We start from the raw sequence: 23,496 nt of genomic DNA on the forward strand, positions 1-23,496 counted from the left end.
AGATGTTCCGTGACATTAAAATATTCTTTGAACATTGAGTAGCTGAACTAGCTATTAGACAATAATCATCTAAATATATAGTACATATACATCCCAATGACCTCAGTAAACTCATAACCGGTTTTAATATTTTCGTAAACACAAACGGTGCCGTGCTTAGCCCAAAAGGCAAAACATTAAATTCAAATAGTTTTTCGTTCCAACGGAAACGTAAATATTTTCTATACTGCTTATCAACCGAAATAAGAAAATATGCATCTTTTAAATCCAGGGTTGCCATAAAATCACCCGGTGAAATCAATTTTATTGTTGTGCGTAAATCCTCTAACTTAAAATGTTTTGTCATAATGAACTTATTTAATGCTTTTAGATTCAAAATAAAACGATTTTTGCCGTTTGGTTTACGAATTAAAAAGTAAGACGATATAAATTGGTCTTTGCAAGGTTTACATTGTGATATAGCTCCTATATCCAACAGTTCCTTTACGGCCTCAGAATATTTAACATTTTCAGTTTCCGAATATTTCGGAGAGGGTGGGACATTTATTTGAATGACTGGTTCTAAAAATGGTATTTTATAACCTTTCACCCACGATAAAACTATAGAGTCATTGGTTAAACAAGACCATTGATTATAAAAATAAGTTAATCTGCCTGAACGACATACCGAGTTTAACGGCGTCGGGTCGCAAAAACTTGTGAGCGCGGCTGCTGTCGCTGCGGCCTCTGCGAAGTTGTGGGGGTCGCCGCTGTCGCGGGCGGCAGCCGCTGCCGACTCGGCCCGGGCGCAGGCGCCTGTCTCCTCGCTACTTCCGGCTGCCTGCTGTTCGGAAGTGGAGTCTTCAAGTTTAAAAAACGTTTATTAACGTTTTGTTTTACGTGCGCCTGAGTCTTCATATCAGCACCAGACTTGTTAATGACTTTTGCGGTTTTGATTGTATCAGCCAGTTTGTCACCGAATAAATACTTGTCGATCTCAGTTTTGTAAAGGTGATCTTTTATCTCTTTCTTAAGAGTTGAACATATGAAACTTCTCCTGATCATGGAGTCATTATGTTGTAGATCACATAAGAGACGACCTGCTATAATTAATGGTTTGATATACGTGGCATCTTTATTTCCCGCGCTCAAAAGTTTTGTTATAGCGTCACCTAAACAGGAGAGGGCTGCCGCTCTTTGTTTTTGTTTTTGTTCTAAGGACTTATCTTTTTTGATAAGGGTATCCGACAAAGCAGCCCTTGCTTCAGCATTTAAAATCGGTGCATCGATTAACTGACAGTTCTCTGGTATAAGGTTATCTTTGATTAAGTCTTTTCGCGCCTCCTTTGATAACCCCGATGTAGCGATATGATTCCAACGAACAGATAAATCGTTTTGGATATTTGGACCATATTTCTTGTCTTTACAGGGTGTTTCCCCTAACAGATCTAAAAGTTCTTGGTCAATTTCTGTTACAGCTGCCACGTTTTCGTCACTGACAGAGAGGCTAGTGGCCGGATCAGAGCCTGTAGGAGTTTCAGGCTGAGACTTGGTTGGGAAGCCCGAGGTTTCATCATTAGATGTGGTTTTGTTTTGAAGAATCTCCTTGTCGTTTTTGTCTGGAGTTTTATCCACAGACTCGATACAGACATCAGTATTCTGACTTTCAGGAACTAGGTCTTCTAATGTGTACATTATACCTGTAAATTTTTGACAAAATCGAATCTTAGGTCACTGTATTTTATTATAGCGAAGTCTAATTTGGTCAATTATGCACATACTTATATGCCTCGAAGAATGTAATCTTTTCTATAAGACAAATATTTTTTCCGATCAGCATAGTCCAACTAACTATACACCTCGGTTACGACATCTGATATCTTGAATGGGTCACTGCCGTGACGCCAGATTTTTTAAGAATAATATTGTTCCGATCAGCATAGTCCAAATAACTATACACCTCGGTTAAAACATAATTACAACTTGGCGGAGAACACTGTCGTGCCCCTAGACTATTACGTATATATTATACCGATCGGCATAGTCCAATCAACTATACACCTCGGAGAATTATTTTTTATGCTTGCTATATAGAATGATTTTTTAACGATCGGCATAGTCCAATTAACTATACGCCTCGGAGAAAATATAATTTCTTTTTAAGCACACTTTTTTGTACTTTATTTTCTACCTACTAGGTGTGCCTTTATGGTTTATAGAATCGGCTCGGCTATAGTCCACAATAATAACTATGCACACGCCTTTTATTACTCGGCACGTCCCAGTTGTGGACGAACACTGTAATATTTTCGTTGTAAGGTAGTTTTAATGTACACTGTACTTACTCGGATCTTCTTCTAAAGCCCTGATATTTTCACGTTCAATGTCGGATGAACTGCTGCTACTAGACGTGTCCTGACGTCGACGAAGTTTTTTGCTTAATTTTTTAATTTTTCGCATTATATATTCGTCACTGTCCTCGTCACGTTTTCTTTTCGGCATCTTCTACACTAAATCTCACGATGAAAACTTGTTAAAACTGGATTGTCGATTCAGAATAATAATTAAAATGCGTGGTGAACAGCCGAGCACTAAAACGCGAATGAGGTCAGTGGTAAATGGCGGACCGGAGGTGTTATGCATCTACCCCACATCTTACTTTTACTTTTTTTTTTTATATGTTTAAGATATCAAACTACATGCTTATAACTTTAGTGGAGGAATGGCCAGCCGATATGCGTTACTACAAATATCCTTTTTTCATCATCTCTCGGACGAAGCACAGAGTATAATAACCGGGAATCTAATAACGGTCATACTTTCTACCCTCGTGTTAAAAATCTTACTAATGTAGAATTTTCGGACGGTGAAAATAAATTATTGGAAAAATGTTTGAAGTATAATCTACCCTCTAAATTAAATCAGAAAATAGTGGAAGGTTTGGCGGTAGATTCAGAAGTTGCAATTGTGAGTAACAGCGGTGATTTAGAGACAAAGGTTTTGGTGGCGAATACACTTAAAATACAAATATTACAGAGTGTGTTGCCAATGTAACGGAATTACATTCTTTGCGATCCGTTCAACGCAAAGTGCATGACAATGATTTGGTTGTTTCCAAGGCTGATAAGGGTAATTGTATTGTTTTTTTAGAAAGAAGCCAATATAATCAAAAAGTTTTAGATGTAATTCAGGGAGATGGTTTCACAGTTTTACAAAAGGACCCTACAATAACGTTTCATAATGAATTAAAGAAGCTTGTTAAAAAATCTCAATTTACCTTTGAAACCGAACAACAAAAGAGTTTTGTTATACCTATGAATCCGCAGGCACCAATTCTGTATGGATTGCCTAAAATTCATAAGGATAATGTGCCAGTTCGTCCAGTTGTCTCATATGTGAGTGCTCCAGCATATAAATTGGCAAGGAAATTAAATAGTGTTATTCGTGTAAAATCTTCTTTTAACCCATCATACAGTTTGAAGAATAGTTCGGATTTAGTTAGCAAAATTAAAGATTACAGCATTCCGCCTAACGCAACATTGCTTTCTTTAGATGTAGATAGTTTATTTACTAATGTACCATATAGTGAGACAATAGTTATTCTTAAAAACCATTTGGAAAGGAAGCGTTTACATCCTGGGGAGGTTTGTGAATTAATTGATTTGGTAACTTTATGCATGAAGCAAAATTATTTCCGGTTTAATGGACAGTATTATTTACAGAGTGATGGTTTAGCAATGGGATCACCTCTGAGTCCATTAATGGCAGATATTTTTATGGATTACTTTGAAAATAGGTACATAGTGGGTAATAATAATATTGTGTATTATTATAGGTACGTTGATGATTTAATTCTGTGCTGGAGGGGAAGTATGAGACAGCTCGACTTGTTTGTGAATGGTTTAAATAACAAACATGTTAAAATAAAATTTAAAAAAGAATTAGAAGAAAATTTTTCGTTAAACTTTTTGGATTTGACAATTATTAGATTTAATAATAAACACCAGTTCAAAATTTACCGAAAGCCCACGTACACAGATGCCGTGATACCAGCATCGTCTAATCACCCGTGGCAGCATAAATTAGCAGCTTTTCATTGTTATGTACATAGATTGTTAACTGTACCTCTTTCTAGGGAAGATTTTGATTTAGAGTTAAATACTATTTATCAGATAGCGTTGTCGAATGGCTATACTAAATCAATGGTCAATAGTTTGGTTCAGAAGAAGCAGGCACGGATAGTGAATAGCATGCTTTACGCCGTGTTACCATCGCAGTCTTCTAACAAATATAGGTGTAGCATTTCATACGTTGGTCGTTTGTCTGATAGAATTTGTGGTATTTTAAAATCAAACAATGTTAAGGTAGCCTTTAAGACTAACAATTCTTTGTACTCTAAACTTTGTAACCACAAAGAGAAGGTAGATAAAGGAACTAGATCGGGTGTATACAAGCTCACTTGTAATGACTGCAGTAAAGTATATGTTGGTCAGACAGGACGCAGTTTTAATGCTAGATTTAAAGAGCATGTTTCGGCATATAGGAATGAGCATCCTGATAAGTCGAATTTTGCCAAACATTTGTTGGAACTAAATCATTCTTTATCGGACTCCGATTCGTATGAAGTGTTACATTATTGTGGCAAGGGGTTTCGTCTCGATGTTTTAGAATGCATGGAGATAATTAGATACAACAGTATGGGGTCTATTATTAATGAGCAGGTAAATTTAGTTTCATCTCCCTTGCTACGGCTTGGATCTAATTTCAGCAATGGTAGTTAATAAAACATGTCGAAAATACAAACTGAGACATGGATGCACAGAAAAACCAGAAAAAGAGACCAGCGCTGGGAATCGAACCCAGGTCCTCAGCAATCCGTGCTGCGTGCTTTAACCCCTACACCACCGCTGGACAGGAATTTAGACACGAATTTTTCCTACGCATACATATCTCAGGTTGCTTATTCTACTACGCTACTTATGCAGCAGCACTAGCGACATCTATGTTTTTCGCTCTCAACGAGAGACGTCACATTCTATCGGAACCAACCGCTCACCCAGACAAGAGATGTCGCTACTAAGCAATCAAATTATGATTGGTTATTTGGAGTCTTTGTATTTTTTATTTCAACTCCAAATTTGTTACTTTTACGGGTATCCCGTGAAACCATATCGAAAATACAAACTGAGACATGGATGCACAGAAAAACCAGAAAAAGAGACCAGCGCTGGGAATCGAACCCAGGTCCTCAGCAATCCGTGCTGCGTGCTTTAACCCCTACACCACCGCTGGACAGGAATTTAGACACGAATTTTTCCTACGCATACATATCTCAGGTTGCTTATTTCTACTACGCTACTTATGCAGCAGCACTAGCGACATCTATGTTTTTCGCTCTCAACGAGAGACGTCACATTCTATCGGAACCAACCGCTCACCCAGACAAGAGATGTCGCTACTAAGCAATCAAATTATGATTGGTTATTTGGAGTCTTTTTGTATTTTTTATTTCAACTCCAAATTTGTTACTTTTACGGGTATCCCGTGAAACCATATCGAAAATACAAACTGAGACATGGATGCACAGAAAAACCAGAAAAAGAGACCAGCGCTGGGAATCGAACCCAGGTCCTCAGCAATCCGTGCTGCGTGCTTTAACCCCTACACCACCGCTGGACAGGAATTTAGACACGAATTTTTCCTACGCATACATATCTCAGGTTGCTTATTTCTACTACGCTACTTATGCAGCAGCACTAGCTGGTTTCACGGGATACCCGTAAAAGTAACAAATTTGGAGTTGAAATAAAAAATACAAAAAGACTCCAAATAACCAATCATAATTTGATTGCTTAGTAGCGACATCTCTTGTCTGGGTGAGCGGTTGGTTCCGATAGAATGTGACGTCTCTCGTTGAGAGCGAAAAACATAGATGTCGCTAGTGCTGCTGCATAAGTAGCGTAGTAGAAATAAGCAACCTGAGATATGTATGCGTAGGAAAAATTCGTGTCTAAATTCCTGTCCAGCGGTGGTGTAGGGGTTAAAGCACGCAGCACGGATTGCTGAGGACCTGGGTTCGATTCCCAGCGCTGGTCTCTTTTTCTGGTTTTTCTGTGCATCCATGTCTCAGTTTGTATTTTCGATATGGTTTCACGGGATACCCGTAAAAGTAACAAATTTGGAGTTGAAATAAAAAATACAAAAAGACTCCAAATAACCAATCATAATTTGATTGCTTAGTAGCGACATCTCTTGTCTGGGTGAGCGGTTGGTTCCGATAGAATGTGACGTCTCTCGTTGAGAGCGAAAAACATAGATGTCGCTAGTGCTGCTGCATAAGTAGCGTAGTAGAAATAAGCAACCTGAGATATGTATGCGTAGGAAAAATTCGTGTCTAAATTCCTGTCCAGCGGTGGTGTAGGGGTTAAAGCACGCAGCACGGATTGCTGAGGACCTGGGTTCGATTCCCAGCGCTGGTCTCTTTTTCTGGTTTTCTGTGCATCCATGTCTCAGTTTGTATTTTCGATATGGTTTCACGGGATACCCGTAAAAGTAACAAATTTGGAGTTGAAATAAAAAATACAAAAAGACTCCAAATAACCAATCATAATAAAACATGCCTTGACAGTAAATAAATAAAAAATCAAGGTAGTTTTGAAGGACGGTTAAAAAAAAATTTATTAATAATTTGTGGGTAGTTTTGTTTCATAAAACGTATGTGGGTACTTGGGGAGTTACAGTGACAAGTTAAAACGGTGGTTGTGGTTCGTTAGTCTAACAACTGGTAGCATGGTGTACGGTTGTGTCACTCTGAAGATGAGCTCTGTTTGAGTTCGAAACGCGTCAGTGTAGTGTGGTGGTGGTGATAGATGGGTTTGTGTGATTTGTGTGTGTTCTTACAGTGTGGAGGTGGAGGAACTGCATGAACACGCATATTTTGCATAAGCTTAGCTATCGTAAGGTCGCGGGTGAGCAAGGAAATTATTTTAGTTCATTGTTATGGACCTCCGCAAAGTAACACCTGATTCAATAAATTATTTAAAATCGGCATGCGTAGCCGTGCAGGCACGTTTATATCTTAAATTAACTAAGCAACATCGTCTAGCTGTTCAAAATATTTGGTTTAATCAACAATGTAAACGTTTGAATGTTGTACCTAATTATATTCAATTCCGTTGTTATAATACCAGTATAGCTGCAAAAATTGCAATGGAGAGGGCTAAGAAAATTTGGTTAAATGAAGAGTCGCGTAGTTGGTTTCGTGTTAGAGATAATTTAAAGTTACATCTTAAAATTTTGCAGTCTGAGCTTACTTATAAATTACATAAAATTGAGTTCGATTGTTTGGATGAAAAAGCCCGAATATTTGCTTCAGTGGACGCTCATAAAAAGTATTTAACTCAATGTAAATAGTTGCGTTGGCTTACGGGACGTAGATCACATTCTTTTTATTCTTTCAACAATAATAACCGGGAATCTAATAACGGTCATACTTTCTACCCTCGTGTTAAAAATCTTACTAATGTAGAATTTTCGGACGGTGAAAATAAATTATTGGAAAAATGTTTGAAGTATAATCTACCCTCTAAATTAAATCAGAAAATAGTGGAAGGTTTGGCGGTAGATTCAGAAGTTGCAATTGTGAGTAACAGCGGTGATTTAGAGACAAAGGTTTTGGTGGCGAATACACTTAAAAATACAAATATTACAGAGTGTGTTGCCAATGTAACGGAATTACATTCTTTGCGATCCGTTCAACGCAAAGTGCATGACAATGATTTGGTTGTTTCCAAGGCTGATAAGGGTAATTGTATTGTTTTTTTAGAAAGAAGCCAATATAATCAAAAAGTTTTAGATGTAATTCAGGGAGATGGTTTCACAGTTTTACAAAAGGACCCTACAATAACGTTTCATAATGAATTAAAGAAGCTTGTTAAAAAATCTCAATTTACCTTTGAAACCGAACAACAAAAGAGTTTTGTTATACCTATGAATCCGCAGGCACCAATTCTGTATGGATTGCCTAAAATTCATAAGGATAATGTGCCAGTTCGTCCAGTTGTCTCATATGTGAGTGCTCCAGCATATAAATTGGCAAGGAAATTAAATAGTGTTATTCGTGTAAAATCTTCTTTTAACCCATCATACAGTTTGAAGAATAGTTCGGATTTAGTTAGCAAAATTAAAGATTACAGCATTCCGCCTAACGCAACATTGCTTTCTTTAGATGTAGATAGTTTATTTACTAATGTACCATATAGTGAGACAATAGTTATTCTTAAAAACCATTTGGAAAGGAAGCGTTTACATCCTGGGGAGGTTTGTGAATTAATTGATTTGGTAACTTTATGCATGAAGCAAAATTATTTCCGGTTTAATGGACAGTATTATTTACAGTGATGGTTTAGCAATGGGATCACCTCTGAGTCCATTAATGGCAGATATTTTTATGGATTACTTTGAAAATAGGTACATAGTGGGTAATAATAATATTGCGTATTATTATAGGTACGTTGATGATTTAATTCTGTGCTGGAAGGGAAGTATGAGACAGCTCGACTTGTTTGTGAATGGTTTAAATAACAAACATGTTAAAATAAAATTTAAAAAAGAATTAGAAGAAAATTTTTCGTTAAACTTTTTGGATTTGACAATTATTAGATTTAATAATAAACACCAGTTCAAAATTTTCCGAAAGCCCACGTACACAGATGCCGTGATACCAGCATCGTCTAATCACCCGTGGCAGCATAAATTAGCAGCTTTTCATTGTTATGTACATAGATTGTTAACTGTACCTCTTTCTAGGGAAGATTTTGATTTAGAGTTAAATACTATTTATCAGATAGCGTTGTCGAATGGCTATACTAAATCAATGGTCAATAGTTTGGTTCAGAAGAAGCAGGCACGGATAGTGAATAGCATGCTTTACGCTGTGTTACCATCGCAGTCTTCTAACAAATATAGGTGTAGCATTTCATACGTTGGTCGTTTGTCTGATAGAATTTGTGGTATTTTAAAATCAAACAATGTTAAGGTAGCCTTTAAGACTAACAATTCTTTGTACTCTAAACTTTGTAACCACAAAGAGAAGGTAGATAAAGGAACTAGATCGGGTGTATACAAGCTCACTTGTAATGACTGCAGTAAAGTATATGTTGGTCAGACAGGACGCAGTTTTAATGCTAGATTTAAAGAGCATGTTTCGGCATATAGGAATGAGCATCCTGATAAGTCGAATTTTGCCAAACATTTGTTGGAACTAAATCATTCTTTATCGGACTCCGATTCGTATGAAGTGTTACATTATTGTGGCAAGGGGTTTCGTCTCGATGTTTTAGAATGCATGGAGATAATTAGATACAACAGTATGGGGTCTATTATTAATGAGCAGGTAAATTTAGTTTCATCTCCCTTGCTACGGCTTGGATCTAATTTCAGCAATGGTAGTAAATAAAACATGCCTTGACTTGACAGTAAATAAATAAAAAATCAAGGTAGTTTTGAAGGACGGTTAAAAAAAAATATTAATAATTTGTGGGTAGTTTTGTTTCATAAAACGTATGTGGGTACTTGGGGAGTTACAGTGACAAGTTAAAACGGTGGTTGTGGTTCGTTAGTCTAACAACTGGTAGCATGGTGTACGGTTGTGTCACTCTGAAGATGAGCTCTGTTTGAGTTCGAAACGCGTCAGTGTAGTGTGGTGGTGGTGATAGATGGGTTTGTGTGATTTGTGTGTGTTCTTACAGTGTGGAGGTGGAGGAACTGCATGAACACGCATATTTTGCATAAGCTTAGCTATCGTAAGGTCGCGGGTGAGCAAGGAAATTATTTTAGTTCATTGATATGGACCTCCGCAAAGTAACGCCTGATTCAATAAATTATTTAAAATCAATATGTCAACAAAATTGAACCTTAACATAATGAACATAATGTTCTTCGACCAAGCGTCCTAGGGTCAACAACCGCTGATGATGCTTCAGTCGGAGAGAAGCGAAACACGTGTCCGGGATCTTGGTTGTGGTGGTAATGGTTCTCTTGGTGGTGGGTTCAGTAACGTTTGAGTTGGTTATTTACGTTTTTTATACCTTTGCTCAGCAGTGGGACAGAATAGGCTAACAATAATAATAATAATGCGCAGTAAGGGCGGGTTAAATTGCATGAAAATGCATTTTTTCAAGTCAAACGTTGGCGGAGGAGCAAGATAGATATTCCATTTATTTAAACATGGACCAAAGTAACGCCTGAAACTATACAGTATTTAAGAACATAAAGTTCACTCAGAAAAATTATCGATTTTTATTAAGAGTTTTATTAAAAGTAGTGACGATATAATACACCTCATTTAATTAAACAAAAATACATATAACATCGGTAAACCATAATTATGCTAGCAAATAAATGGTTTGATTGATTGATTGTTTCTTGCCAGGTTCTTCTGGACAAAAGGTTAGTCTGAAGCGGTGGTAGTTTTTTTTGACATTCATTACTGGTTATTACAGGTAGCCTAAATTGAATAAAGATATTTTGATTTTCAATTCCCATGACCTACATTTGCGTCTTCATCTACGTTGTATTCAAATCACACATGCAAAATTATAATGTCTCTTGTGTCTTACTTTCTCGCGGTGCAATGGTGTCGTATGGAATTCAAAGTCACAACAAAAAAAAATACGAAAAATGCTCGAAATCCTACGCTAATTTAAAAAAATAAATGTGCTATATTGGTTACGAGAAATCAGTGATCAATCTGTTACTAAGTGATTAAGATGAGATGAGTTGGATTAAAAACTCTTTTTTTTACAGCTGGCTTTGAAGGCTATTGCGCGTTGGTGTTGTGGAGTTGGGATAGGGAGCATTCCTGAAATCCACAGTCCAATGTATACGAAACCTGCAATGTATGTCAGGCAAGAGACTTTTTTAAGTCATTGATGGTATTTTAATATTTTGTTTTTATTTTGATAGTCGTTTAATGATTGAAATAAAGTACCTATAGGAAACATTAAATGCTTTTTTCTTTTATCCACATCCATCATACTTATCATCAATATGTTCGACCAGACCAGACCAGCGCTGGTCTCTTTTTCTGGTTTTTCTGTGCATCTATGTTTCAGTTCCACCTCAGCATAATGCCGGCTCGAGAGCCAGCGCTAGTCTTCTGGTGGGACCGGTGGGTGCTTCTCGGTGGTTTTGCGATCCGAAATAGAATGTCCAGGTCTCTAATCTAGCCACCTAAAGGCATTAATAATAGGCTTATGAGTTTACGACCACATGGCGTCTATAAAGTACATTTACCTTGTCTAATGTCTATGTATGCATCCACTATGATGGCATCAGATGATGCTAATCTTGAATTTTATGAGGATCTTCGTGAAGTTCTCCATGGGATCTCGGCTTGTGACAAATTGATTTTGCTCGGCAGCTTTAACGCGCGTGTTGGAGCGGAGTGCATCGCCTGGAAGAGCTTTTTAGGAAGACACGGTGTTGTTAAGATAGTGTAACTCCAATGGTGCAATACTGTTGCCACTGTGTTCAAAAATTCTGAATTCGACCTGAGCATTACAAACACGTTGTTTAGGTTACCAGATAAATACAAGACATCCTGGATGCACTCTCGTTCCAATCACTGGCATCTTATTGATTACATCATCGTGGGCAGGCAAGACTTGAAAGATAACCTTATTACTAGAGCAATGCGTGGTCCCGAAGGATGGACTGATCATCATCTTATATAAGATCCAAAATGAGAGTAACATACAAACCATCGCGTAAAGCAAATCATAAGGTCCCTGTCCGGCTTTCAGTTTCAAAATTGGTACATGATGACGAAACTCGACACAGGCTTGATGCTGAGTTAGATGCTGCCTGCATATCTGGTGCCGTTGAGAAACTCTCAATAAATGCCGCACAAAATATCATAGTATGATTAGCATGATTAAATTTTAATAATAAATCAACAGTTAATTTAATTATATTTGTACTAAACGTCGTTATAAGAACATTTAGGTAGTATAGGTTAGAAAATTATTATTTATTTAAATTGATAAGCTTTTTTTGATATTTCTTCCAGAACTTGAGGATTCTATAAGAAAAACAAAAACTATAAAGTAAATTAACTATATACTTAACACTTTTACTATGTTTTGACCCCTAAAACGATTTTTGAAACGTTGTTTACTTCACAAACGGTCACATCGCTAACACAACTGGCGGGCGAATTTTTCTTAGCGGTGAAAATACATGTGGAATTTGTTAAACTTGTTTCCAGCTCGAATTTCGCAAAAAGGACTTTACCATCACATAGATAATCAGACGGAGATTGCGATTAGTGAAAAAACGAAAAATGAAAAAAATGCACATATGGAATTTGGCAGGCGCAGCGACGATAAACAAAAAAACAATGTTTTATCAAAATTAAGCATATAAAACTAGTATTTATTTATTTATTACTAGCTTTTGCCCGCGGCTCCGCCCGCGTGGTATTCGGTTCGCTGTTCCCTCGGAAACTGCGCATTTTTTCGGAATAAAAAGTAGCCTTTCTCACTCTCGGGCCCATAAACTACTTACCTCTATGCCAAAAATCACATCGATCCGTCGCTCCGTTACGGTGTGAAAGACGGACAAACACACAAACATACAAACACACTTTCGCATTTATAATATTAAAAGCTACGAATAAATAATAAGTCAGGAATTGTAACTGCATCATAAAAATGGAAACTGTGTCCTAACTGTGTCCTGTGCTAAAGTGCGCATGCGCGTCATTTAATTTTGACTGACATTTATTTTGCAAGTTTCACAGCTCACGTCAAATTTCGCATTTTTTATTGTGAACAGCTCTAAATTATCATGCCAACATCCCTACTAATATTATAAATGCGAAAGTAACTCTGTCTGTCTGTCTGTCTGTCTGTCTGTCTGTCTGTTACCCTTTCACGTCGAAACCACTGAACCGATTTTGATGAAATTTGGTATATAGGTAGTTTGAACCCCAAGGATCAACATAGGATACCTTTTATTCCGGTAGAGGGCGCCACCGCGCGATAACCTAGATCCGCGCAGACGTAGTCGCGGGCATAAGCTAGTGTGTTATAAACTGGTGCAGGAACAATGCAAAATTAAAATGTCCAGGGATCACTTTCCACTAGTAAGTAGTCTTAAAATTAGATTTATGTTCAAAAATGTTCAAATACATTATAAGTATTATGCAAAATCAAGTCTGTGGTCTATGGCTCACATAATGTAAATGACAGCTTCCTCGCCCCTCTTCATACTTTCTTCCTCCCTGTATCGCTGAAACAATAGGTACAAACAGTGTTTATATTTTTCACGATTTTTAGTGTGAATAATATAGGATACAATAGTTTAATGTCAACTGCTTATCACCTTTTACGAAGGATTGCCTTTTCCGATGCAGAGACGTTCATTATTCAAGAGTCCTGGTGCTTCACCACCCGTTCCATTTCATCATATGTATTACGAGGAGCATAAATTGCTTAACAACTGTGTTAAAATAATTGAAATTAAACCCGTGAAATGCTTGTTATTGAATATAGTACCTAACTCCGGTGGTCAACTGTGGTCTTCACGTGTCTCTATTATTAGTTCCACTTCATCAAATGATGATTTTCAAGAGCAAATGCACGAGTTACTTACTACTAAATATATCGTAATTACCATAGGAGTCCCTACAATATTTGAAGAGTTCCCTCGGTTTCCTTAGGATCCAATCATCAGATCCTGATTTTGTGCCTATGGGACTTAATTAGAGGTATTTATAGACAAACCAAAATATATTTTTTTTCAATTCAGTTCATAAATGATGGAGCTCTGAGGTAACAGCCTAAAAAATACAACTATAAATTGATAACCTCATCCTTTTCTTTTAAGTCGTTAAATAAGCTGTCATTATCAATATATGACACGTCATTGAAACTTTAGATGTAAAAAGTGAGTCTGAACGCCAGTTGTCTATGCAGTTTGTGTATTTGACATTGCATCACGCGAGCCCACCAATCCCTACTTTGTTTCTGAATTTTTTATTTTTGTTTATTTCAACAAGCACGTCTATTTGCAACCTTGAAATTGATTCGTATTTTAATCATAAGTTGTTTTGGTTTTAGGTTTTTTGTGTGGAATTTGTTCCGAGTTACGCTTCTTGACTTATTATTTGTTCATAGATTAAAAGTAAGTATGGATTTATTGTTCTGTCACCACTCTGTCACAGTCATTCTGAGGTATATATGAGTGACGAAGCAAAATGACACTTTTTGCGTTAGTATCTCTGTAGTAATCTGTATTTTTTAGTACCTAACCAAAAATCATCATCAGATCACGTCTATTGTTGTTGTTGTTTCTTTAAAAAAATATGGCTCTGTCCATCGGAGGACAATTTTGCCAGTGTCTAGTAGGTTTTGCCGTTGTACGGTAAAAAAATTCTAGAAAACGAAATATGAGAGGTAATGGTGGTTGAACGATGACAGCGCGAATCCTGTCATGGTCTTATGTCCAGATCACGTCTAAAAACTTGATGCAGTAAAAAAAACTTGTTTGAAATTACACAAGCATAACCATCGAGAAGCAAACTGAAGAAACGGTTCTGAGGAATTGCCGTTTTTATGTTTGTAGTAAAAAGCCACCGCCCCAACAAGTACGTACTTACACCAGAATTCCTTCTCGTTCGACGCGACAGATTTTTCGCTCTTTTTCCTTTGATGGAACTAATGCGACGTCTTTTTCACTTTCTGAGACCCTTCTTTTCTCACTTCTTAAGGATCTAGTGCGAAAAACTCACAGTATTCTGTTAAAAGGCACTAAAGCGAAGAATCTGACGTGACTTCTTTATACGGTACAGAGCGTAGCGGTTTCATACATTTAGCAAGGTTATTATCACTATAGATTTACATTCATACTTGTCGCTCATTGATGCTACTTTTTGAAACATGCAAAGCGATTAATCAAAAAAAAATTTAGGAACCTTAAAGTTTTAAAGACTTGTCGAAATATATGCCACACTTTGAGTTTTGCTGAAAAAAATCATTTCAGTTTCTGTATGGAGTGCCCCCCTAGCAATATTTTTATTATTTAACACTTGAATAAGGGTATAACGATCATTATGACACCTATACTCGAAATCTCATCTATATACCTACCTATGTCTAATAGTAGTTTATGAACGACATCCGGATGAAGAGACGGACGGGCGAGCAGGATGAAACTAAGGGTTCCGTTTTTGTAGTTTCGACTACGGAACCCTAAAAACGTAGGGTATGTCCTACAAGGCGTCAAATGATTTCCTACAACTATAGACTACAATTCACGACTTTAAGCTACCTATGGATTATAAGGTTAATTTTCGTAGATTAATGATATCATCATCATGTCAGCCGAAAGACGTCCACTGCTGGACAAAGGCCTCCCCCAAGGCTCTCCACTCAGACCGGTCCTGTGCTTTCCGCATCCACCGCGATCCCGCGATCTTAACCAAGTCGTCGCTCCATCTTGTTGGAGGCCTACCGACAGCTCATCTCCCGGTCCGCGGACGCCATTCGAGAACCTTCTGTCTGACCCCATCGGCCATCAGTCCTGCTAGCAATGTGCGCCGGCCACTGCCACTTTAGTTTCACAATTCTTCGGGCTATGTCGGTAACCTTAGTTCTACTGCGGATATCATCATTTCTAATTCTATCCCGCAGAGAAACCCCGAGCATAGCCCTCTCCATAGCCCTCTGAGTGACTTTGAGTTCCCTCATGAGGCCCATCGTTAGCGCCCACGTCTCAGATCCGTATGTCATCACTGGCAACCCCGCTTCGCACGCTTCAACTATTCGATCTGGTAGTTACAATTGAAAATCCGGGATTTTACAAAATTTCCCTGGCAATTCCCAAAATTTATACATCATTTATAGCGATTGTTATTTCGAGATTGTATTCCTATCCCGCATTGAAATATCGGGATAAAAAGGAGCCCATGTGTTATTCCAGACGCCCATCTGTCTATGTACCAAATTTCATCTAAATGCGTCCAGACGTTTTAGTGTGAAGGAGTTACAAACACACACACACACAGACGCACACGCACACGCACACGCACACGCACACGCACGCACTCACGCACGCACGCACGCACGCACGCATGCACACACACACACACACACAATCTTTCGCGTTAATAATATTGTAGGATAGTCATAATTATATCTTATAGTCATACTAGCTTTTGCCCGCGGCTCCGCCCGCGTGGTATTTGGTTATCGCGCGCTGTTCCCCTGGGGAACTGTGCATTTTTCCGGGATAAAAAGTGGGATAAATGTCCTCTCTGACCCAAAAAATCTCTATGCTCCGTTTCGACGTGAAAGACGGACAAACATACACACAAACATACAAACACACACACTTTCGCATTTATAATATTAGTACGGATTGCGAATAAAATACTTAAATCGACCATCTAATTTTCTCATACAAAAAGTTCCTACCTGTCAAACATTTGATGTTCCTCCCGTCGGTACGGTAAACTCGGGTCCCGCAAATATAATAAATATAATAATAATAATAATAATAATAATAACCACCTACACCATAGCTTAAAATTATTAGGCATAAAATCACACGTTTACACATTTTTACAAAAAGCCGCAATAGGTACTTAATACATGCAGAATAGTGAGAAAGTTCATGCAACTAGACCCTGAAAATAGCCCTCAGCAATCTTCTTAAAAAATATTTATTCTACAACTCTTGCTACATTTACTTGGTGGATAACCCGTAAATGTAGTTAATACCAGCCTAGAGCTGAGAAAAACCTATCCTTCGAAAATAATAATAATCATTTATTCAAACATAAGGTTGTACAAACATTAGAGGACAGAAATGTTTCTGTTAACACCTGTGGTTAACTCTAAGAAGTTAAACAATTTGCACAATTTAAGTTGTTATAAACTCTGACCTCCAAACTATGCAAAAGCCTGTATCTTGGAGCATCAGCGTTCGACGCGAATTCGGCTGCTTGAATAATTTAAATATAGGAAATACAACTATATCCTACTAATATTATAAATGCGAAAGTTTGTGAGTGAGTGAGTGAGTGAGTGAGTGAGTGAGTGAGTGAGTATGTTTGTTACTCTTTCACGCTGAAACGGCTGGACGGATTTGGATGAAATTTGGTATGTAGATAGCTGAACATCTGGAATAAAACATAGGCTACTTTTTATCCCGATATTCCCACGGGATAGGGATAAAATCTCGAAATATCAACCGCTGGGCTTAGAGTCATGAAATTTGATAAGTAGGTAGCTGGACGTTTGAAATAACACATAGGCTACTTTTTATCCCACGGGATAGGGATAAAATCTTGAACTAATAACCGCTGGGCTTAGGGCCCTGAAATTTGGTATGTAGATAGCTGAACATCTGAAATAAAACATAGGCTACTTTTTATCCCGATATTCCCACGGGATAGGGATAAAATCTCGAAATATCAACCGCTGGGCTTAGAGTCATGAAATTTGATAAGTAGGTAGCTGGACCTTTGAAATAACACATAGGCTACTTTTTATCCCACGGGATAGGGATAAAATCTTGAACTAATAACCGCTGGGCTTAGAGCCCTGAAATTTGGTATGTAGATAGCTGAACATCTGAAATAAAACATAGGCTACTTTTTATCCCGATATTCCCACGGGATAGGGATAAAATCTCGAAATATCAACCGCTGGGCTTAGAGTCATGAAATTTGATAAGTAGGTAGCTGGACGTTTGAAATAACACATAGGCTACTTTTATCCCACGGGATAGGGATAAAATCTTGAACTAATAACCGCTGGGCTTAGAGCCCTGAAATTTGGTATGTAGATAGCTGAACATCTGAAATAAAACATAGGCTACTTTTTATCCCGATATTCCACGGGATAAGGATAAAATCTCGAAATATCAACCGCTGGGCTTAGAGTCATGAAATTTGATAAGTAGGTAGCTGGACGTTTGAAATAACACATAGGCTACTTTTTATCCCACGGGATAGGGATAAAATCTTGAACTAATAACCGCTGGGCTTAGAGCCCTGAATTTTGGTATGTAGATAGCTGGAAATTATGGAATAAAACATAGCCTTCTTTTTATTCCGATATTCCCCCGGGATAGGGATAAAATCTGGAAACAACGAAATAACAACCGCTGGGTTTATAGTCATGAAATCTGGTAAGTAGGTAGCTGGACTTCTGGAATAACACATAAGTAGTCTACTTTCTATCCCGATATTCCCACGGGATAAAATGTTGAAATTTCAAACGCTGGGTTTAGTCTTGAAATTTTGGACAGTTGTTCGTGAGGAAACCTGCACAACCCTGCAAAGGTATTCAATGGTATGTGTGAAGTTCCCATCCCGCATTGGGCCCGCGTGGGAACTACGGTCCAAGCCCTCTAATTCTGAGAGGACGCCTGTGCCCAACAGTGCCCAGCAGAACTAGGATAGGCTGGGATGATGATGATGATGATGTTCTTAACACAAAACCCTCAACCTACCATACCTAGGGATAAAATCTTGAAAAAACAACCGCAGGGCTTAGAGCCATGAAATTTAGTATGTAGGTAGCTGGACCTCTGGAATAACACATAGGCTACTTTTTATCCCGATATTCCCACGGGATAGGGATAAAATCTTGAAATAATAACCGCTGGGCTTAGAGTCATGAAATTTAGTATGTAGGTAACTAGACGTCTGGAATAACACGTAAGGGACTTTTTGACTCGATATTCCCACGGGATACCTAGGGATAAAATCTCTAAATAACAACCACTGGGTTTAGAGCCATGAATTTTGGTATGTAGGTAGCTGGACCTCTGGAATAACACATAATCTATTTTTTACCCCGATATTCCATCGGGATAGGGATAAAATCTTGAAATATTAACCGCTGAGCTTAGAGTCATGAAATTTGGTATGTAGGAAGCTGGATGTCTAGAAAAACACATAGATGACTTTTTGACCCGATATTACCACGGGATACCTAGGAATAAAATGTCGAAATAACAACCGCTAGGCTTAGAGGCATGAAATTTGGATGTAGGTAGCCGTATGTCTGGAATAACACATAAGTACGCTACTTTTATCCCGATATTCCCACGGGATAGTTTTGTAACTAAGGGACCCCATACATACCCGTATTATTATTATTATTATTTTTTATTTTTTCTTTAATTGTATACTGTACTTTTTAAGTATTTTATTTGTAATTATTTTATTTTGAAAAAATGACTTTCTGCCAAGTTTCTTGCGGCGCATTCTTCTTGGCAATGATGGTCTTTCCGAAAGCGCTGGTAGTTTAAAAAATGAGATGTAAAAGTGCCCATTGCGGCCTATTTACTGAATAAATGATTTGAATTTGAATTTTGCATTTGAATTTGGATAGGGAAAAATTTTGAAACTTCAGCACTGGGTTTAGAGTCTTGAATTTTGTACAGTTATTCACAACACAACCTCAATGAAGACCACGATATAAATATTGGAAATTTCCAGGGGAATTTTGTAAAATCCCGAAAATTTCAACAACCGAATAGTTTACGCGTGCGAAGCGCGGGTAAAAGCTAGTATTAGATAATTTTATGTGACAGACTAAAGGGCAACACACACAGAGAGCGGGCGCGGGTCGTGGGCGGGCCCGCGACGGGCGTAGGTATTTGCATGGCGGTATATGGACGCCTTCACACAGAACGCGGGCGCGGGACGGGGACGGGTCGTGCGCGAGCCCGCGCCCGTCGCCCGTCGTCACAAACGAAGGGACACTGTGGCAATTCGTTTACAATTTTTAAAATTATTTCCATTTCATTTATACACATACCTATATGCAACAGTTATAATTATAATGTGTATTAGTACCTATCCGCGTATTTAGATTTTAAAAATAAAAAAAAATTGATAGTTGGACTTGGTTGTCAAATATTAATAGGAGTGTTCAGAATTCACGTATGTATGTATGTAAACTATTTATTGCATATAAAAATAAAAATACAAATACACAGAAAGGAGAACAAAGGCGAGCTTATCCCTAAAAAGGGATCTCTTCCAGCTAACCTAATTAAGAGAAGACAATTCATTATATAGAGGATAAGCAGACAGGTAAAATTACGTGCGGTAAAGAGAAAAACAGAAATACTCAAAAAAGAAAGAAAATAAATACAAAATTCACGTATTAAATTTCAAAAATCAAAAAAAGTGTCAGTTGGACTTGGTCATGACTTGGTTATCAAATATTAAATGATGCGTTAATTCACGTATTTTGATTTTAGAGCGTTAACATTATATCCGATCCGCCGATACCGATATCGGGGCAAGTAAAATCTGTGTATGAAATATAAATATGTACCTGTCTTTCAGATTATCCGATCCGCCCCCCGACACTGCCCCGATATCGTAACGGCGTCCGATACCTACCGATATCGGATCGGATAATATGAAAACGCTCTCAAGAATCCAAAGAAGTTTGTCGAATCAGAAAAAAATGCTAGATGTTCGGCGTTCAACCTCCAGTGTTGTATATGTATTGTAAGCTTTTTGGGCCCATTTTTTTTTCTGCCTCTTCAGAGATAAGCAAAGGAAAGTTATTATTCCATGCAGCCATGCAAAGTTAAACTATCGCGCCACGATATGCTGTGAAGTTATTACTGGGATTTTAGTCAGCCTGTGATAGTACGCAATTTGACAGAAGAGTACGCGAGTACGTTAGGCTACTAAATAGTATGCCGTTCGTATTATTTTGTACCCGAATGGCAACGCTGCAAAGAAGTGAAGGAAAGGAAAAAAATAGCAAACCAAACGCCGCCGGCAACGCTCAAAATGGAGTCTGTTCTGTTTTGTCTGTCCAATGATTTGCCAATGACAATCGCGCATGTAACTATTTGCCACTTCCGTTTGAAAGAAAAAGTTTACCTTTATTACGTTTTTATAATATCCCGTCCCTTTCACTCGCGTATTAAATGACATAAGCGTCAGCGGGACGGCAACATACGAACTTCGAGTTTTGCACTTCGTAGTAGCCAGTCAAGTAGGTACTTAAATGCTGGTCAGTGCTTAAAGAGCTGCAATGCAGGATAATGAATGGATTTCTTTTTCCATGAATGGCAACACTGACACAGATAATGGATCGCTCGCTTTTGGCTCGAAATTCGAACTTGTGATTTTATTTTGCTTAATATACACCCACCCAATATCATATTTTCTCAAGTTTTTCGCGATTCCCAAGGTCAAAGGATCTAATTGCTTTAAAATTCCAGAGAAATAATACGTTGTTTGGGAGAAACGTGTCAAAACGGTGTTGTAGAGCGCCATCCTGCTTTGTCACGTGTTTTTTTTCCCGTTCTGGCGGTTCACTTTTATATTATAGATACTGGTACATTTCTATACTAACTAACATGTGTTTTTACAGTGGTTGAAAAATGCTGCTATTGCATTGAGTTAAAAATTGGATGCATACTAATAGCAGCCTTTGGTCTAATAAAGGGCTTAGTTTTACTTCTAGCCGCTACGCAAGAATACGAAGGTATTGACCTACTACCTCCTTGGATGCATGGATTATTTTTAATTTGGGAAGGTAAGTTTGACTAGACGGCTATTTAGTGTGCAACTAGAACAATCTATATGAGATGAAATAATTACATGAAAATTTCCACACCGTAATTGTAACCGTTGTTGTTGTTGTGTTGAGGGTTTCATGTACTGACCATCTGTGTAACGACCATCTTTGTAAATGAACATGAATTTGAATGAATAAATGAATATGAATATGAATATGAATATGAACCCTATCGTATTATAATAGTAAAACCGAAATAAACTAACCAAAAAAAAATTTCATTTTTAACCAACTTCAAAAAAGGAGGAGATTCTGTTCCAATGTTTGTAATTTTTTTTTGTATGTTCGCCGATTACTCGGTCAATTGTGGACCGATTTACAAAATTCTTTTTTTATTCGAATGGGTACTATTCCGAGGTGGTCCCATTGTCACCAAGCTAAGATCTGATAATGGAATCCTAGAGAAATCGAGGGCAAACCTCAAATTTTATAGGCACACCTATAGCGATTTTGGCATTTTTAGCATTAAGATAAGCATTTACATTCAGAAAGTATCATTTGGTAAACTAGACCTGATGAAGAAGACCGTAGATGACCAATGGAACTCGTGTAAGCTAAGTTATGCTCGCTCGTCTATAAACGATTATTATTAATATATTTAGATAAGTGACTAAGAAGGAGCTTTAAGTTAATGATTCTTTCGAACTGATCTGATGCTGAAGCCGGAAGGTAGGCAACGGAACTCTGTTATAAAACAACGGAACTAAGCCGTATTTGGGCTTCATGGAATCGTTGAGAGATGTACTTTGGCTAAGAATCACTAAAAAGTGAGAAATAAAGATTTTTTTAACAAAAAAGTAAAACCGACTCCAGAAAAATAAAAATATAACAAAAAATGAAACCGACTACAAAATCCTTGAAAATAATTTTCTAGGTAGGTACTTACTAGCTCGAAGTCGGTGCCTCAGCACGAGCCAGCAGGAATGGAACAATAGTCGTCTACCTCACCTTCATAGGTACTATGGGTTTCAATCGATCTTGCTGGGTCGTGCTGAGTCACCAACTTTGAGCTAGTAAGTACCTACCTAGAAAAATATTTTCAAGGGTTTGGTAGTCGGTTCCATTTTTTGTTTTTTTTTTTTTTTTGGAGTCGGTTTTACTTTTTTGTTAAAAAAAATCTTTATTTCTCACTTTTTAGTGATTCGTAGCCAAAGTACATCTCACAACGATTCCATGAAGCCCAAACACGGCTTAGTTCCGTTGATTTATAACAGAATTCCGTTGCCTACCTTCCGGCTTCAGCATCAGATCAGTTCGAACAAATCATTAACTTAAAGCTCCTTCTTAGTCGCTCATCTAGGTATATTAATTATTTTGTCTCATGACGAGCGAGAATTACTTAGCTTTGACGAGTTCCATTGGTCATTCAATTCGGGTTAGTCTCACTTCGTCTAAAAAGCAACTGGTCTATGTAGCATGTTGTCTAAAAAGCAGCTGGTCTAAGTAGCAAGTGGTCTATAAGGCAACTGGTCTAAGTAGCAAGTGGTCTAAAACGCAACTGGAAGCTGGTCTAAAACGCTTTTCGCTTAAAACGCAACTGGTCTAAAAATGCAACTCGTCTAAAACGCTTCTCGTCTAAAATGCAACTGGTCTAAAACGTTTTTAGTCTAAATCTCATCTCGTCAAAAATGCAAGTGGTCTAAACACAAATTAGTCTCACATTAGGCGATATTTCTAAGTGCTTTTTTAATGAAGCTTATTTTCAAATTCGCGTTTTTTCTGTCGCATTTTTTTCCAGTCGCGTTTTTGCCCAATCCCAATCGACACAGAAACATTGTCGATGGAGCCCTGGTGCCACAGAGCTCCTGTTTCCCACCGAGTCATAAGTACCCCACTACTAAACCACACAACCAGGCTTAACGGCTCATAGGTAGGTTTAGGTTGTGTT

At 37.8% G+C, this 23,496-nt stretch overlaps 2 protein-coding genes and 1 long non-coding RNA gene across 9 annotated transcripts in view; 2 read left to right on the forward strand and 1 right to left on the reverse strand.

The window, feature by feature from the left end:
• Positions 1-10,966, forward strand: part of LOC141428459 (uncharacterized) — a 36,013-nt gene extending 25,047 nt beyond the window's left edge. For both annotated transcript variants that reach the window (XR_012451428.1, XR_012451429.1), the window contains exon 5: positions 10,786-10,966. This is a non-coding gene — a long non-coding RNA (uncharacterized lncRNA). The remainder of the gene's footprint in view (positions 1-10,785) is intronic.
• The window catches only part of LOC141428458 (uncharacterized), a 55,695-nt gene that overhangs the window by 25,171 nt on the left and 7,028 nt on the right, over positions 1-23,496 (forward strand). For 3 of the 6 annotated variants that reach the window (XM_074088448.1, XM_074088454.1, XM_074088453.1), the window contains exons 1-3: positions 14,312-14,629; positions 20,354-20,521; positions 21,402-21,566. In XM_074088448.1, the coding sequence (XP_073944549.1) occupies positions 20,485-20,521; positions 21,402-21,566 (202 nt within the window). In that variant the 5' untranslated portion in view covers positions 14,312-14,629; positions 20,354-20,484. Of the gene's footprint in view, positions 1-14,104; positions 14,167-14,311; positions 14,630-20,353; positions 20,522-21,401; positions 21,567-23,496 lie in introns of those variants that run through there. The other 3 variants (XM_074088449.1, XM_074088450.1, XM_074088451.1) reach the window with 3 other exon arrangements.
• Positions 673-1,674, reverse strand: LOC141429317 (uncharacterized). Its single transcript, XM_074089621.1, has one exon. The coding sequence runs from the start codon at positions 1,672-1,674 to the stop codon at positions 673-675; it is 1,002 nt and encodes a 333-aa protein (XP_073945722.1).

Source organism: Choristoneura fumiferana, chromosome 6, assembly GCF_025370935.1.
Source record: "Choristoneura fumiferana chromosome 6, NRCan_CFum_1, whole genome shotgun sequence".
Taxonomy (NCBI): domain Eukaryota; kingdom Metazoa; phylum Arthropoda; class Insecta; order Lepidoptera; family Tortricidae; genus Choristoneura; species Choristoneura fumiferana.